This window comes from Alexandromys fortis, unplaced genomic scaffold (genome assembly GCF_014885135.2).
Source record: "Alexandromys fortis isolate MF-2015 unplaced genomic scaffold, M_Fortis_MF-2015_v1.1 scaffold_22, whole genome shotgun sequence".
NCBI lineage: Eukaryota > Metazoa > Chordata > Mammalia > Rodentia > Cricetidae > Alexandromys > Alexandromys fortis.
The window spans coordinates 8,603,392-8,621,288 of NW_026067900.1; the positions used below are offsets into that span (position 1 = coordinate 8,603,392).

Consider the following 17,897-nt stretch of genomic DNA (forward strand, 5'->3'; position numbering starts at 1 on the left):
AAGGCGTGTGCCACCACTGCCCGGCTATATTATTTTATTTTTTTACCATGAGGTTTGTGGTTTGTTACCTCACATCTTGTTTCTTGGGCGGCTACGTGGCATCTGCCTGACCCCACCTTTTTTCCTCCTCTGTCTCTGCTTGGATTTCCCACCTTGCTATATTCTGCCCTGCCATAGGACAAAGTATCTTCTTTACTAAACAATGATAATAAAGCATATTCACAGCATACAGAGGGGAATCCCACATCAGGCTGATCTTCCAGAGGTCCTGAGTTCAATTCTCAGCACCCACGTGGTGGCTCACAATCACCTGTGATGGGATTTGGTGCCCTTTTCTGGCCTGCAGGGATACATGCAGGCAGAACACTATATACATAATTAATAAATCTTTAAAAAAATTAGACTTTGGTCAGGCGGTGGTGGCACACGCCTTAATCCCGGCACTCAGGAGGCAGAGGCAAGTTCGAGGCCAGCCTGGTCTACAGAGTGAGTTCTAAGAAAAAAAGAAGGAAGGGACAGAGGGAGAGAGGCAAGTGGTAGGGAAGACAAGGCTTGGAGAAAAGTATTCACCTATCCAGCTGTAAAAGCTGGCCCCGGTTTCCTAGCTGCACAGCGTTTGTTGTAGGACCTGTGCAGAGGGCTGTTGCAGCAGTCAGCAGAGGTGAGCTGTGGAAAGTATTGAGTCTACAACTTGATTCTAAACAATTTACAGTGCTGCTTATTGCTGTGAATGCTAGCATTTCTTCAATACATAGGTTGAACACATCTTCCAGGTGCTCTGACAGAAACCTACAAAGGTCAAAAGAGAGGCTGAGATCAGAGAGAAAGTGATTAAGACCTCCGAGAAAGAGAACAGAGGACAAGAGGGAGTCAGCTGTGCAGGGAGTCGGGGCAGAATGTTCCAGGGCAAGGTGTCTTATACAAAGACACTAAATTTAGGAAGAGCCTGGCCTCCTCTTGGAACTGAAGGAAGACCAGGTACTGACTACACTTTTTTGTGCCTTAACCTGACTGCTCACTTGAGTTTTTATTCTCCAAGGGAAGAGGGTGCATCCAAGCCCTTGACTGTGTCTCTTCTTCCTGCCTCAGAATAGGCTTTAGAGAGTGTTTATAAACCAGTCTCTTGCCCATCTCTTGCTTAGTCAACAACGGCACCTTGGAGATGAGTAGACAAGAATAAGCAGGATGCCGTAAAGAGTTTGGTTTGCCTTGGTGTGTTTTGGAAGGATCTCACATCGCCTACGTTGGCCTTGAACTCCCTACAGAGCTGAGGATGGCCTTTGTCATAAGCCACATGACTTAGATCTGTGGGCCCTCACAGGCCTTAAACTGCTGATAGTTCTAGCTCTACCTCCTAAGTCCTAGGATTACAGATATGTGTTGTTGTGCTTGGGTTTCATATGGTACCTTAAAAAATAAAATGAAAAGATTAGCATACCTTCATAGAGTATATTGAAATAATTTCAGTGGTAGTTGACATTGCGGCCCTGAGATAACCTTCTCCCTTCTGCCAACGTCATGTGTCAGTTTTCCTGCATGCATCGGTGGCTAATGTTCTCCTTTTCCTTATTTATTAAAAAGAAATGGAGCTAGAGAGATGTCTCAGTGACTTAATAGCAGAGTACCTGTTTCTTATTCCCAGCTCCTATGCCAGCCTCATAGCCGCCTGTATTTCCAGCTCCTGGGGATCTGGCCACCTCATTGGGCCTCTGAGGGCATCAACACTACACACATAAATAAAAGAAAAATAGATATTTTTTTTTCTTTTTTAAATGACAATTTTGGTTTCTTTGTTGTTTTTCAACACTTTAATTTTACTACCTGCTCGCTCTCTCTTTCTCTCTCTCTCTCTCCCTCTCTGTGTTTAATTAGTTAACTAAAATTTAGTGCAGCGCTGTGCTGTGGGTGGAACCCAGAGCCTTGTGCATGTTAGGAAAGTCCTTTACTATTCAGTGATGTCCCCATCCCTGTTTTTTGGTTTTTCAAGACAGGTTTCTCTGTGGCTTTGGAGCCTGTCCTGGAAGCTGGAAGTAGCTCTGTAGACCAGGCTAGTCCGAACTCACAGAGATCCGCCTGCCTCTGCCTCCCTAGTGCTGGGATTAAAGGCGTGTGCCACCATCGCCCGGCTCCCATCCCTGTTTTTTGAGAGAATCTTTTTGTGTAACCCAGGCTGACCTCAGACTGCCTGCCCTATCTTCCTGTCTCAGGGTGTTCTAGTGCTGGGATTACAAGTGTGTGTCACCACACTAGGTTGACTAGGTCTGTGTAACTGTTCACCTTACTTGTTTTTTGCTAAACTTCTCCAGAATATAACACAGAATCTGTCACTGACAACAGCCCCTGTTAATAGAGGTGACAGTAAATATATCAATGACAGGCATAGAAGTTGGAGTTGTCACTCACCAACTGCTTTAGTTTCTTTAGTCAGCCTCTTAATCTTCAAAATACTATTTCAGGAACAGAAGAATAGGTAATTATGGGCTTTTAGCACCATGGGAAAAGCTTTCAGGAAAACATCGAGTTATAAGAATAAAAAGTATTGGTTCTAGCTGACTTGAAAGTAGCATGCTTTGCAAGAACAGGGTGTTAGCAAACCCAGAGTGCATCTGTGAGGAAATAAGGGGAGATCCATGTGCACCTCGACACACACTTTATGTAATAATGCTGAAATTAGCCATGTGCTATAGGGTATTAAAATGAATTTTTACACCTGATTCTGATGCTTATTATATGTGACTAATGTGTGCAGATATTATTAGACAAAGTGTTTGCCCAGTAGCTTAGATTAAAATAACCCCTGTTCTAGCTCATTTTAAACAATGTAGTATGAGTGGTGCCAAAAGGACAGCTAGAACATTTTCTTCCCTCCAGGATCGTAGGTCTTGTAAACAAGGCTCTGCTTCTGCCCCCCATCTAGGTCACCGTAACCCAGACCTCTGCACAGATGAGGATCCAATTAGGCTCCTTTGAGTCTTATAATTTATATCAAAAACGCTTTTGACTGTTAATAACAAAGCATTCTGGGTGCTCTTTTGCCACCCAAACCATCTCAGCAAATACAGACTTCTTGTTTGGCATTCATGGGAGAGGAAATGAATGTGGCTAACATCTTCATTTATCCCTAGGCCATCCCACCAGCATAATACTCTGTTTTTAATTTTCAAAAGGGCATAGCTGTGTCTATAACCGTTAACCATGTTAAATTTTAACTATTTTGTTATCTTTCTTGCAACTTAATTATCGTGTTAAATGGCAAGAAATGTCAAAATTAAGAATAGAGACCTTTGGCAGTGAAGATCAGTTTCATCTCTTTATTATTTATCTGTATTGCTCTGTGTGTGTGTGTGTCTGTCTATCTCTGTATCTCTCTCTGTGTATACATGTGAGGAGATGTTGGGAGTGCTCTGAATTTCTTTGTTATAGCCTGGACCTCATGTATCCAAAAGTAAAGAAACTTAAAATATTTAGCTGGTTCTGGGAATCCAGCTGAGGGCATTGTACAAGCACTGACTGCTACTGAGCTGTGTCTCCCTGTCCAAGAAGAGTCTTATATTTTTGAATTGCTTGAAGGCCAAGTGCTGGGCTAGATGGTTTGTGGCACTGGAGAAATCTTTATTCTCACTTCATGAATAAATAAGCTCAGGGAGCTTTTGCTAGGACAGAGAGCCTCCACCCTGAGTGATCTTTGCAGTGAGGTTAGAGTTCATGTGAAGGTGCCTGCACTTCCCACCTGGGCTTTTGTCTTGGAAGTCCACCCTGGGAAGTTAGAGCCTAGTCTTGCTTGGCGCACCTGGCAGCCTTCACAGCTTTGTCTCATTTGGCCTTCCCCGTGTACTCTTGGAGCATTTCAAAGCTGCACTTCATTCACAGAACTGGTTGGAAGCCAAGTTTAAGTCTTCGGTCTGTGGCTCCCAGGTCACTGTCCATTTTCACTTGCTTCACTTCCCTTGGACTGAGCGAGTGACCTCTGTCATGAATTGACAAGCTTTCCAGCTTGATCCTTTTGTTGTCCACCTCATGGCCTTGCTGCTTCCAGGCTTCCTGCATAACGAATGTTGCTTTACAGATAGATGGTTTGTTTTGGTTTTGCATTTATCCTCCTAGGAGCACTCTGCTACTGAGGTGTGTCCCAGCCTGATTGCAGCTTTCGCATGTTGTGGGCTGTAGTGGCAGATACTAGCTAGAAGATAGAAAACATTAATGTTTTCTCTCAATTTAGACACTTTCCGTGTTTAAATCTTATTCTTGTGTGAGTCTGTATTTGCCTTATGGATGGAGATGGATGGATGTATATAAGAAGCATTGGTCCAGTGTGGTGGCACAGGCCTGTAATCATAGCTGCTCATCATGCAGGGAAGCCCAAGTTCAAGGTCTGCCTGTGCACTACAGTGAATTCTGGGTCAGGGAAGGCAAGCAAGGTTTTGAGACCCTGTCTCAATTTAAATAAGTAAAAAATTGGCAAAGTGTAGGTATGGTGGCGAGCAGCTGCTATCCCAGCACTTGCAGGACTGAGGCCAAAGGGTCACTATAAACTCAAGGCCACCTTGGCTACACAGTGCGTTTGAGGTCAGCCAGGGTTACATAGCAAGACTCAGTGAAGGGGAAAAAAAAAGGACAGAAAGAAAGAAAGAAAGAAAGAAAGAAAGAAAGAAAGAAAGAAAGAAAGAAAGAAAGAAAGGAAGAAAGAAAGAAAGAGGGAAAAACGCTGTAGATGTATTTCTGTGATAATGCACTTGTCCAGCATGTTCAAGGCCCTCAGTTCAGTCCCCAGTGTCTGTCTGTTTCCCCTCACACATAGCTTCTGAGAAGGACAGCTGTGTCTGAGCTCTTACAGGAAGAACTACATTTGAACCTTAGTTTTGTCCACTTGGTTCTTGTTACTTGGGCAGTAGCAAGTCAGTTTTCTCAGGTGTTCACTAACAACTGCCTGAGAGTGAGAGGAGGTGGATATGTAGCAAGTTGGGTGGCGGCTCCTATGTAGTGGCTCCCCAGTGTGTATGTATCCATGGTAGTTACTGAACATACCCACATTGCTTGACAGGTACTTTTGAAAGGCCCTTTTTGTTCAGGAAGTGTCAAAGCTTGTACCTTAAGTATCTTAGCAGTTATTTCTGCTACAAGGAAACATAGATAATCTAAAACAATCTAAAAAGTTGACTTTTGAAGTTCTTCCATTTTCTATTTGGAATAAATATATTGTTTTAAAACCCATTATAGTGATACATGTAATATTTCTCAGCTTTTGACTTTGTCACATTCTGTTGTCATTTCTCATTGTAAATAAATTCTCATGTTCAAAAAATGAAAAAAAAAAAACCATTATAAAAGATGAGCTTTCCTGCCAGTTTCCTTGCATCAGGATAACAGAAGTAACTTCCTGAACTGGGCCATGTAGAGTGCGTACTAAGTGTGTGTGTGGTGGGGCAGAGACTAAGGACAGCAGCCAGCCCTTGTGTAGCATCTGTGTCTAGACTTTTGGCCTACAGATGGAGATCTGCAGAGCTGAGGCTGTGCTGCCAAGCATATCTGTCATCGCTTTGTTTACTAAGGTCAGCAACCCAGGGAAAAGCAAGACTTTTTCAGAAAGATGGAGGGTGCTTTTCAAAATACTGGAAACCAGCAGCACGGGGGAGCATTCTACTAAACAAACTTTTCCTGATTGGTTTTTATTTTTCAATGTGGTATGCTTTAGGTTATTAATTTATAATTACATCCTGACTAAATAATTTTTTATTTGGTTTTTTGAGACAAGGTTTCTCTGTAGCTTTGGTGCCTGTCCTGCAACTAGCTCTTGTAGACCAGACTGGCTTCAAAACAGAGATCCACCTGCCTCTGCCTCCCGAGTGCTGAGATTAAAGGCGTGCGCCACCACCACCGCCCGGAGTGACTAAATAATTTTAATGTATTTTCTGAGTTCTTTTTTTCTTGCTTAGTATATATGTATTTTTGTATTTGAAACAGAGTATCATTATGTAGCCCAGACTGGTCTCAAAATCTGATTCTTCTTGCCTCTGCTACCTAAGTGCTGGGATTATAGGTGTGCACTACACCTGGCCTGGAAATTCTTTCTTTATGCTGTTGAGCCATACTCTAGTATCAGTAAGCACTCAGCATAAGCTGTTAACCGCAGAGCTCAACAGCATAAATGAAAGGAAGTGTTCCCATTCTATCTAGGAACTATTAGTATTGTGTTTATTTCCAAGACAGAGTCTACACTACATAACCCGAGATGACCTGGATATTGTAATCCTCCTGCCTCAGCCTCTAGAATGCAAATGTTGCAATTGTGTTCCACCATGCTCAGCTGTGTTTTATGTCGTCTTCTCTTTTTTGAAAGATAGGAAAAAGTTGAGTTGGAATACAAATTTATTAAACCAGATTTTTAATGTGATTCCCTTCCACGAACCAGTTTTCTTATTTGAGCAGTGGAAATAATACCCTCTATTCATTTGTGTTCTATTCATCTTCAGTAGTTTGGGAATAAAATTAAATTATGTGGGATTAAGTTGGCATGGTGCTGGGTTAGCAGTCGTGACATGCAATGTGGTACTGCCATCTGAAGAGCATGCAGTGTGGCGGAGGAAACCCCGTCAGCAGCAGTATACTAGGTCCAGTACTTAGGGGTCCTGAGGCTAGTCTTGAACCAGGGAAGTTTTTAATGACTTACTTAGTACTTCTCACTCTTACTGTGAGTCAATAGAAGATTCATGTTTTGAACCATTTGGTCTGACTTTAAAACTCTGCCTTCTCTATGGTAGCATTCCTTGAGTTACCTGCATCAAGTCACAGGCTCATTCTGTGTTCTCAGCATACCCCTACCCAGTCCCTCCTGGCAGTTGGGAGCCTCCTGCTGCCTGGTGGAGCAGCCAGCAGTAGGGTTAGAGTTAACTCTGGGTGTGTTTACTTGTGTGTTACAAACCCCCCGGATCTAGACGCTTCCTTGGGGTGGTAATCCTGTGGATTCTGGGGCTGTTATGAAACTCTCGTGCTGTTTGTGGCCTCTCGTGTAAAAATAGCCCTGTGGTGCTCACCCGGTGCTTAGTGGCCAGTATTTCCATCGTCCTGTACTCCCTCCACCTAGGACACTTGAGGTAAACAAAGCTCCCAGTAACAAGCAGATTGCTGTGGCTGCTCTACAGATCTCTCAGAGCTGCCACCAAGAACTCATAAAGGTTCCACTGCTTTAGCATTCAGAGCTCTATGCCCTGCTTGATGAGACAGATGTTCAGAAAAGCATTTCTGAAATAGAAACATTTGTGATTCTTCCTATTTGTCCTTAATACTAGAGTTGAGTCTCCCAGGTTCTTACAGGGGCTTGGGGTGTGACTTAGCGACCTGGAGAGCACAAGGCCCTAGGTTCAATAACCAATGCCACTAAAAAAAAATTAAAATCCAAGCTGGGGAGGTGTTTTTTTGCTGTTGATGTTCATGGAGACAATATGGGCTAGTATACATGAAATTTGAAAAATATCAATACCTTCCCATGTCCAGGTAATTCTGAGATAAAGGTAAATGAATTTAGATTATGTGCCTTGCTTCATGTAACGAGACCTTATGCTGGAATTCCTACATTGTAAGATCTCAGTAAGCATCTGTGACTTTTCCCTTTTGACTCTTACTCTGCGACCTGCTAACCTCGTAAGGCACTGGGATTTGTGAGGTCAGACAGACAGACCCTGCCTGCCAGTTGAGTGCCTCTCTGGTGGTGTCTTTCTAGGAGTTTGCTGATAGTAGTAGGCAGATACTGAAGGTCAATGCTGCCTTCACGTGGTTACTATTTCTGTCTTTACATGTTGTTTGTGGGTTTCACTTGAGTGAGAACACGATTTACTTGAAGTGGGAGGTAATAAATGTTTCCCCTCCCTTCCCTGCTTTGTTCTTGGTTTCATGTACAACAGTAACGATCAATTTTATCTTACACACTTCTGGTCTTTTAAGAGCAATTAGAAGTACACGTGTTAGGGCCCTGTGCTGGTCATTGTCAGTTCACTGTTCCTCCCTTTCAAGTTGCCTAAACACAGCTGAGTTCTTAAGAGGAGCAAAGAAAACATGACAGTGCTGCCAAGTAGACAGGAAGCCCTGTGAGCGAGCAAGCCGACCCAGGAGTGAGGTTGAGCACAGCCTGCATCCAATCAGCTGAGTGCACTGTTGCTATGTGCGCCCTACTCTGCCTTTGTGAGGAGCCTGCACCGGGAAGTGCTGCGCTCCGCTCCGCTCCCGTGCTTTCCACCACTGCTGACAGCTGGATCCCTCCGTGGCTGACAGTGTAGCAACTGACAGCTGGAGGCTTCCAGGATGGTTTTCAGTGGGAACAAAGGGCTCCGAAGACAAGGTGTGTAATGAGGTGTTTTCAGTGGCTGTGTTGTCAAGCGTCCAGTTTGGGGTGGTTGTTGATTGTACGAATGCTTTATGTGGATTTTTAATAAACAGGTCCAGGGATATGATTGGACTTTGAGAGTCATGGGACATAGGGAATTGTTCTTTGCTGCGGATAGCCTGTTTTCTTTGAACTGCATTGCCTGAATGATTATTAAAATGCTAATCTGAACAATGAGTGGGAAGAAAAGAAACCAGATCCATACAGTGTGCTCACTTTAATGGGGAAACATGATGGAAATGAGAACATGGAAGAGGGAGCGCAGTTAGCCAGAGTCCTGGCTGCGCGCACAGAATGCATTTTAAAACAAAAGCTGCCAAGGAATGTTTGGAAAATCTGTTATGTAGGTTTAGTTGAATTAATTATTTCTGAGTGAGATCAAAACTGTCAGGGATTAGCTTAGTGGTTTTTGACAGGAAGGGATCCATACTGCCCATATGCACTTATGAAAAATGCTCTCCAGAATTAAGCAGGCTTTTAATTTCTAGGGCTCTTGACCAGTTTTGTGCAGTTCAGATAGGATACGATGATGTGATTCACCACAAAATCAGTTAAATGTCTATCTAGAAAATAGAGCAAGAGATTTTGAAGCCAACCTACAAATGTTTATTTACAATAGTATTTTAAGACTAAAGTTAGTCTCCTAACTTTAATTAAATACTTAATTCTACACCTGGTGAGCTAATTGCAAGTATTAAAAAATTATTAATTAAACAACACTGATTTAGTAATTGAATAGGTTATAAGGTACAGTTTGTTTGAGGTCTGAAAATGCTGGCCTATATAATGAGGGGTTTTGGTTGTTTCCGTCCTTTATTTTCTTTTTCTCCCCCCTCCCCTTTTTTTTTTTGTGCATGTGACACAGGGTTTCTCTGTAGCCCTGGCTGTCCTTGGAACTCACTCTGTAGACCAAAATGGCCTCGAACTTAGAGATCCTTATGCCTCTGCCTCCTGAGAGCTGAGCTGAGATTAAAGGCCTGTGCCACCACTCCCTGGCTTCAGTTTTTTAATTAAATACTATAAATCAGAATTTATATAATTGATACAGTTGATGATTCTTTAGCTAATTAAAGTAAAACAGAACAATTAGCTTGTTTCCTATTTATGAACATTGTTGACCCATAACTAGTACAGGCTTTGGTTGTGGTTTTGCTCTTATTTTGTGGTACCAGGGATCAGATTCAGGCCTTGTCCATACTAAGCAAGCACTGTGTCTCTGAGCTACCTTGTCAACCATCACATTTTCTTTTATGTGGTTGTGTAAGTCATTCCTTTTCAATTCACTTTGAGACTTGTGTCTGAACTTTTTAATCTTTATAAACATTCTTTGGAATAGGATTGTTTTTTGTTCTTTTCAAAAAGTCCTTGTAATTAGAAAGTCATAGCAACCAATGTCAGCATTTTTGATAAGTGAGGAAAAGATGTTTCTTTCCTTTGTAAACAACTTAAAATATGCTCGTGCTTTTGTGTCCTTTGTTATTTATTTTTAACAGTCCATTTATTTGTGTCAGGGTTAAATCTTGCTGGGTCTGGTGGCACACTCCAGTAATCCCAGCCCTTGAAAAGCTGAGGCAAGAGGATCACAAATTAGAGGCCAGCCTGGGCTACAGAGCCAGACCCTGTGTTTAAAAAAGAAGAAAATGACCACGTGGAGTCAATCTGCTGTCTTCTCTTTTTGAACTCATTCTCATCAACTGCTAATTTTATTGTCTAAGTTACATAATCACAACCCAGAGCTTTACTTAAAATGTTTTGCTCTCCAGTTCCCTTTGGTTTACTTCAGAAGAACTAATTGAATCTAGGTGCAGGCTGTTTTCATATGCTGTGAAGGATGGGAGAACACAGAGCTGCAGATAGAGCTGAGCACACTCACTGGTCACACAGGCTTTGCTGTATCCAGCAGGGATATTCTTGGCAGAGCCTTCCTCTGTGTCCTTGCTGAGCATCTGAAGATGTTTTCTGTATAAGAGCACTGGGAATCCTGTTGGCTGTCAGAATCTTGGGATGACGGACAGCTGTAAACCAGTGGTTAGAGTAGCGGTGCTATCTAGTTTAACTCCTGGTTTATTGATGGTAGAAATTCCCCTGCCTTCTGCATCAGATCTATAAATTGACTATATGCCTTTGCACTTTGCTTTATTGAAGCAAATGCAGTTCTATTTATCAGGTACAGTGATGTAGAATTTGCCTGTATGTTTTGAAATCCGTAAGCTGTGTTCTGTAAATACATCTCATTTCCTAGTCCTAAATTCTGCCCTGTATTGGAAGGAGGAATGTTGTAGGTGGTGCTGGGGCTTAGGCCAAGTGGACAAACTAGGTAAGTGTGCTGCCACTGAGCCTCTTCTCCAGCGAGGTTCCTAACTAAGGTCTGTTGTTTAAACTTTTGGGACCAGAATGAGTACCAGTCTGGCAGCAGTGGCTTTTCAGTCTAGGCCTGTGGAATCATTGCTACTGTAGGTGTCACCATAGATGTTTGCTTCCTTGTCCTGTAAGTGTCCCCCTAAATGCTGCATGAAAGAACCTTGAGCTTTCCCCTGCAGAAACTCCCTGCTTGTCTGTAGCCTGAGTATAGGAAAGATTAGTTTACATAGTCAGCTAGGTGGGGCAGATGGATCATAACTTTTCTTTCTTTTGGTCAGCTATTTTATTCCCTCTTCTTCCCCCCCCTCTCTCTGCTTTTTCCATTTGTTTTCTTTGAGACAGTGTCTCATATCCAGTTGGATGAACTCTTGAGCTCAGGTGACCATCCTGCCTCAGCCTCCCCTAACAAGGGCTAGCCTCCAGCATGGCAGCTCCCAGGCTGTTGCTGGGCAATTTCACACATCATTGTGCTGGTATATAGACTTGATGCTTTTGTAAGAACAGAGTGTGTCTTATTTTAGCCTTCAGATGTCACTGTGGAAAGTCAAAGACTGGTGATGGGAAAATCTACCTGTTAGTGATATTAATTGGGTCTGGTTATATAATCCTTTGTGCCAAGACTGTTACGAAACTGGCAGCAGAGGACTGTTGGCAGGGAAGCTGGAATTATTACCTTCTTGTTCTTATTCAGAGATTCTGAGCCATCAGAGGAAATAATGGTGCACATTGGGACAATAAAATTACAAAGTACAGGAACTAGTCAAGATAGCATGTAAAAAATAACCAGTCAGACCTCAGATTTGCTAGAGTTTCCTGTGTGGTACAAGAGGGAACTGAGGCAGCTGGTTATACATGCCCCATCCCCAACTTGTATTGTTAAGTATACTTGGCATTAAGATTGAGGTTGGAAACTGGGCATTGTGGGCCAAGCCTGGAACCTCTGTTGGCCGAAGCAGGAGGATTGTGAATTCAACCCCAGCCTGGGACACACAGTGAGACAGTGTCTCAAATAGTGATAACAATAATACTAATGATTTGGCCTGTTTTCCTGTGGAGACTTGGGATCTGAGTTGTGCCTCGGAGGACCACGGACCCTGGCTCTTCTTCAGTGTAGTGATTTCAGGGTGTGTTGAGGTCTCAATGAAAAAATGTACAGAAGTACCCAGGTTAATGACCCAGTTAAACACTCAGTGAAGGCCAACGCAAATCCCCAAATGTGAATGTGTTAAATTTTCTCGGTATTATGTAGATTTTAAGTTGAAGTTTTTAAGACTTTGTCCCAAGATTCACATTTATAGATATACATTTCTCAATTTTGTGAGCTGTGTCAAGCTATGTAAAGAGACACGAGGATTGACTCAGAAAAGGGAGTCAGAGAGGATGGCTGTCAGACAGCAGCTAACTGCAGACAGTGGGCCTAGAGAGTGAGGGAAGCCAGGGAAGGAAAAGAAAGACTGTGTTCAAAACAGTCTTCTGTGGGCTGGGCTGGGCACGCCCCACCCTGCGAATGACCTCGGAGTCAAGTCTCTGGGTAGTAACTAGTTTCTCCCTGGGGCTTGCCAGCAGGAACCTAGCAGGACAACCTTATCATTGCCACCCTTGCCAGCTGTCTAGGAGCCGGGAAGTGGAGCTCACAAATGAGATGAATACGAATTGTCCCAGAGTGCAAAAATTTCCAGAATAGAATTTCAGCTATTATGAAGCTACACTTTGAAAACTCAAACTTCAAAGTGAAAATTTTCAGAAAACACTCTTTTAAAAGGTCACTTTAATTCATTCACAAAGTTTCTAATGATCGCAGTATTTTCGCTGTTTTGAGTTATGATAATTTTATTGTGTTATGAGCAAGATTTAGTCTGGATCCCATCCTGACTTTTATGCTTTCTTTTAATACTAAGGTTTGTGTGTGTGTGAGGGTCATAACCAGGGCCTCATATTTGCAAGGCAAACACTCCCCCACTGAGCTGCACCCAGCCCTAGTTCTGAGATGATTTGGTCCCCACATAAACATCAGTTAGTCTTTACACCTGTTGAAGACCACGCAGTTAGTTGAGGGCTAAAAAGCAAGCAAATTAAAAAAGGCAGCTGATGACCTCCTATCAGACCCGATCTTCTTGCTGTCAGCCGGTACGGTGGTTCTGCTAGTATGCTGTCTGGGTCAGGCCCAGGGATTATTTTGCATTTAATAAAAAAATAACACAGCCTTTAAGAGTTTGAGGCAGTAGAATTACCACAAGTTCAAAGCTAGCCTAAGCTATATTGTTAGTACCAGGCCTTCTAGGGCTTCTTAACAAGACCCCATCTTAAAGAACAAAACAAAACAATAGAAGTGAGGCATGAGCGATATACAGTTATAATCTTAGCACCTGGACGTAGAGACAGGAGTTGAAAGTTCTTTTTTTTTAATTTTATTTATTATGTATACAATATTCTGTCTGTGTGTATGTCTGCAGACCAGAAGAGGGCACCAGATCTCATTACAGATGGTTGTGAGCCACCATGTGGTTGCTGGGAATTGAACTCATGACCTTTGGAAGAGCAGGCAATGCTCTTAACCACTGAGCCATCTCTCCAGCCCGAAAGTCATCTTTGTCCACATATTGAATTCATGATCAGCCTGAATGACATGAGACTCTGTCTTCAAAAACTGAAACAAAGCTGAGGAAGATGTTTCAAAGAGTAGTAAAGCTATTGCCACTCAAATATTGACACCTGAGTCTTAGTTCTCAGAACCTGTGAAAAGCTGGGCATGGTAATGCATGTATACAACCCTTGTGATAAGAGGTAGATTCTTGAACCAGCTAGCAAGGCCTATGCAGCAGTAACAGACAACAAAAGGGAAACTTGGGAGCTGAGACTGACACCTGAAGTTGACCTCTGACCTCCACGTGCATGCTATGGTGTGGTACTCCTACACTTACAAAAGGTACACACACGTGCACATATACATACATACATGTACATCATATACACACATGCACACAGACACAAAATTCAGGCTTAAGACAGACAGAGTAAAGATTTCAGGACATGCATGTGAGAAAAACATTAGGTTTTGAACACCTGCGTGGATTTTGGATCCTCAAAGGAGATGGTGACGTGTACCAGAGTGTATCCTTTACACGACTGCTTTTGAAGGTTGTCCTGATGAAGCCCAGTGTCTGCATTGACTTCTGCATTCTGAATGGGCTGTGGCAAAGAGCCAGGCACAGAAAGACCAGTCTGGAACTCACTCTGAGGCACAGGCTGGAATTTCTGGACACCCGAAGCTACCTGGACTCTGCAGACATGGTCCTGTTCTAGAAATGGAGGTCCACTGACTGTCAGCTTCCTCCATCTTTAAGACAGTCCAGCTGAGCTGCCACTGCTTTGTCTGGCAATTAGAAGCATGTCTGTATCCCATTATCTTTTTTTATTTCCCTAGGAGTTTTAGGTTTCACACATATAAACACACACTCAGTGGAAAATGTGAATGCTGAGAGCGCTAAGGAGTGAAGGGTCACACATGTGGCAGAGGGATGAATGTTGAAAGGACTGAGTGTGTTTTGGGGACCAGCCTGTAATCATATTCCCATGAGGTAAAATGCAAGACTAAATTAGGTTAGGCTTAAGGATAATTTTGGAAAGTTATGTGCCAGTTATCAGGGATTAGTAAGGCTGGAACAAAACAAAACAGCACAAGAATAGTAGATGGTTACCTTTTTAGCACAGACTCTTCTCTGAGCACTCAGCTAAATCTAGAGCATGTGGTTCTGAACGAGGGGCACTGGCTTTCTACTGTGACAGTGTTCTCTCAGCAACTGCCTCCAAGTGCTTTCTGCGTGGGCTGTGGAATGATAATACCAGACAGTGCGGGCCTTTCCACAAAGGACAGTGGAAAGGATACCTTCTCCTTGAGGCATTTCAGTCTGAAAGAGCGATGTCTTAAGGCTGATGCTTTTCAAGGAACACAGAGAAGTGATGTGAAGTGGGCTTAGGCAAGGAAGACGGCAGTGAACCAAAGCTGCATGGCCCCCAGTGCAGACATCTCGGACATAGATGAAAGCATAGTTCTGCAGCCCAAATTATAAGGAGGCAAAACTGTATCCTCTAGGATACCAGTGGATTCCCTGAGAGTGACAGCTTCCTCTGATGAATCCAGGTCCCTCTGTTTCACTATTAACTCTCACCATATCACAAATGAGACCCCCTTTCCATCCTTGCAGATGGCACTCTCCTTGAAGGTGTAAAGGAGTCCTGCTCCACCCCTCCCTTGGAGGTTGTGATGGTGTCTTGTTCAACCCTCCTGGAACTGGCTCTGTAGACGAGGCTGGCCTCAAACTCACAGAGATCCGCCTGCCTTTGCCTCTGCAATGCTGGGATAAAGGAGTGTGCCACCACTGCTTGGCATTGTTTCTGCTTTCTGAAGAGCTGAGTTTTGCTGATAGTTTTTCACACCTAAACATTAAGTTCCTTGTTTCCACTCCAATCTTTGAGCTAATTCTTCAGATTGAGTTCAGAAGGCTTTTCTAGAGACTTGGTTACCCCCAATTCCTTATGTGAGCATTCAGTAGATTATATAATGTTTATTTGCAGTCCTGTAAAAGATTGCCCAGGCCTAGGAATCTCTCTCTCATCTCTTGTTTTTTTTTTATGGATTTGGATACCTTTGACTCTTGTGTTAGAGACTTCATGAGTGATTGCCTGAAGGCGTAAGTCACGAACAAGGCCACACCAGTTTGGAGTTATGATTAATAGGGTCTTATTTATTTAAAGGGGAAAACTTACAGATCACCGTCCCAGACAACAGCCATCTGCACAACCAGGAAAGGAGTCTAGTCTCCGGCGGAGCAGGACGTGAAGAGAGCGAGCAGAGGAAATAGCCACTTTTTTTAAAGGGAGAGAGACCACGCCCCAATGGGCTGGTATCACAGCAGCTATTGGTTTGAGGGGCGGAAGGACCTCCCGCAACAATTGCCCAAGGCAGTTTGCTTATTTTAAAAATAAATGCTCCTTTTCCCCATTTAAGGGCATCTATATTGATAGATTAGAAAGTAGTTGGCTATTAAACTACGAAGGTTGTAAGGATAATGAAAATCATTATATGGGAAGGCAAATGAGAAACTTTTTATCACTTAAATCAGAAAGAAGCTGAAAATAAGAAAACAAACCTAGAACCGACACTGAGTATTCATTCAAGAACCTGTTTCTGCTGAACACATCTCAGCCAGCAAGTGGGATCAGCAGGTAAAGGGCTTGTGGTACAACCCTAAAAACCCAAGTTTAATATCCAGAACCCAAGTAAAACAACTTAACTCCATAAGGTCATCCTCTGTACGATTCACATGCGCATGCACTCAGGCACATTTATACACACACATGTACACACACACACACATACATACATACATACATACATACATCATGTACACGCACACACACATACACAGCTTATTGTTTTTTTTTTCCATGGAGTTTCAACTAAAGATGTGTTTTATTCATGCTGAGTTTAGGAAGGAAAAGCACATTGCAGTGGGGTCTTCCAAAGACGGAGCTGCAGAAGAGGATATAGGCTTCAGATGATGGGGAGACCCAAAGAAGGTTAGTAGTGTTCATGAGCTGAAATGGAGATCTTCTAATTGTTTTATACCCACCCTTCCTCTTTTCAGGCAGATCTCACTATATAGTCCAAACTACCCTTAAGCAAGTCATCCTCCTGTCTCACCTTCCAAAGTACTAGGATTATAGGTGAGAGCTACCACACCCAGTCCATAGCATATTTTTTGACGTGTAGAATATGGTGCATTTTCCCTTCAAAAAATTATGTTAGGAAATATAAAGGGAACATCTGCTTGCACCTTTTAAACCCAGCTTGATGGAGGCTGGAGAGATGGCTCAGTGGTTAAGAGCACTGGCTGCTCTTCCAAAGGTCCTGAGTTCAATTCCCAGCACCCACATGGCAGCTCTCAACTATCTATAACCCCAGTTCCAGGAGATCTGACACTTCCACACCAATACACATAAAGTAAATAAGTTAAACCCAGCTTGATCCCCTCTACCTGCTGTGAGAGCTTGACTGTAGAGTTCCCAGTGGGTGTCTTAAGAGGCTCTCACAAATGGTGAGATCTAAGCCCCCATGGCTTCTAGAAGGTGATTGTTGTTTTGATCTCTAGCTATAGTTATAGGGACCCAGTAATAAGTTCAAGTGGTATCTCAAGGAAAGCAGGACGAGGGTGCTGAAGAATGGGTGTGCTCTTCAGGTGCGCAAGAAGATGAATTACCGTCTGGAATACCCAGGTCTCCATGGTGTAGCTCCTGAGACCTTCAGGAGGTGGTACTAGGAATGAGCAGTTCAGTGACTGAGGTGACTGACTGAGCGAAGGAGAATGAGGTGCATGTCCTGGGCTTGGTGGTGCACACATTTGATCCCAGCACTCCAGAGGCAGAGGCAGGCAGATAGATCCCAGTCTGAAGCCAACCTGATCTACACGAAGAATTCCAGGCCAGCCAGGGATACACAGATCCTGTCTCAAAACAAAACACTAAGTAAATAAAAGAATAGGTTGGGGTTTGGATTTTTCACCCCATGCCCTGTTACTGGGCTTCCAGCATCCAGCTGTCCTGGAAATGTCCATGGGTCAGAGATAAGGAATTGCTGGAAATAGAACAATCAGACTGTAAAACACATGGCAAACTGGGGACAAAGATGGAAATGAAGTGTGTATCATTCTTAGGTTTCAAGTCTCAAAATGCAGCTGTGGTTGGGACAAGGCTTCCATCCAGCTAGCACCCCTGTGATTATTTTTAGTTTGTTGTGGTAGGATAGACTTAGGGTCAACCTGTGCCTGTGACCAAAGTGGTATTACAAACAACAGATGGAATGGTGCTGCTGACTGCAAGGACTGAAACTGGAAGGCCCGTCCAGTTTCACACACCTTTATTGTCAGCCTGGGCTAAGGGGCAGAGGGTTTGACCTTCGCTAGGGCCTGGAGACTCCGGGACTGCAGGGTCTGACAAGTGGCTCTGGAGCAGCATTTCCTGAGCTGTTCCGTGACCTGAAAACAGGACGGGAAATGCTGCTTTTATTCGGCTTCTGTTTTTGGTTGTTTGTTTAGCTTTTGTTGCTTGGTTGTCTTGTGGGTTTTTTTTTTTTTTTTAAGAGATCTATGAATTTCAAGAT

At 43.2% G+C, this 17,897-nt stretch overlaps 1 protein-coding gene across 5 annotated transcripts in view; it reads left to right on the forward strand.

The window, feature by feature from the left end:
- Positions 1-17,897, forward strand: part of Atosa (atos homolog A) — a 69,314-nt gene that overhangs the window by 15,062 nt on the left and 36,355 nt on the right. For 3 of the 5 annotated variants that reach the window (XR_007589143.1, XM_050125075.1, XM_050125099.1), the window contains exon 1: positions 8,171-8,332. The exons of the other annotated variants lie outside the window; for them this stretch is intronic. Coding sequence is in view for 2 of the 3 variants with exons in the window: in XM_050125075.1 (XP_049981032.1) it covers positions 8,296-8,332 (37 nt within the window). In the remaining variant the exon portion in view is untranslated. Of the gene's footprint in view, positions 1-8,170; positions 8,333-17,897 lie in introns of those variants that run through there. 5 annotated transcript variants of the gene reach the window in all.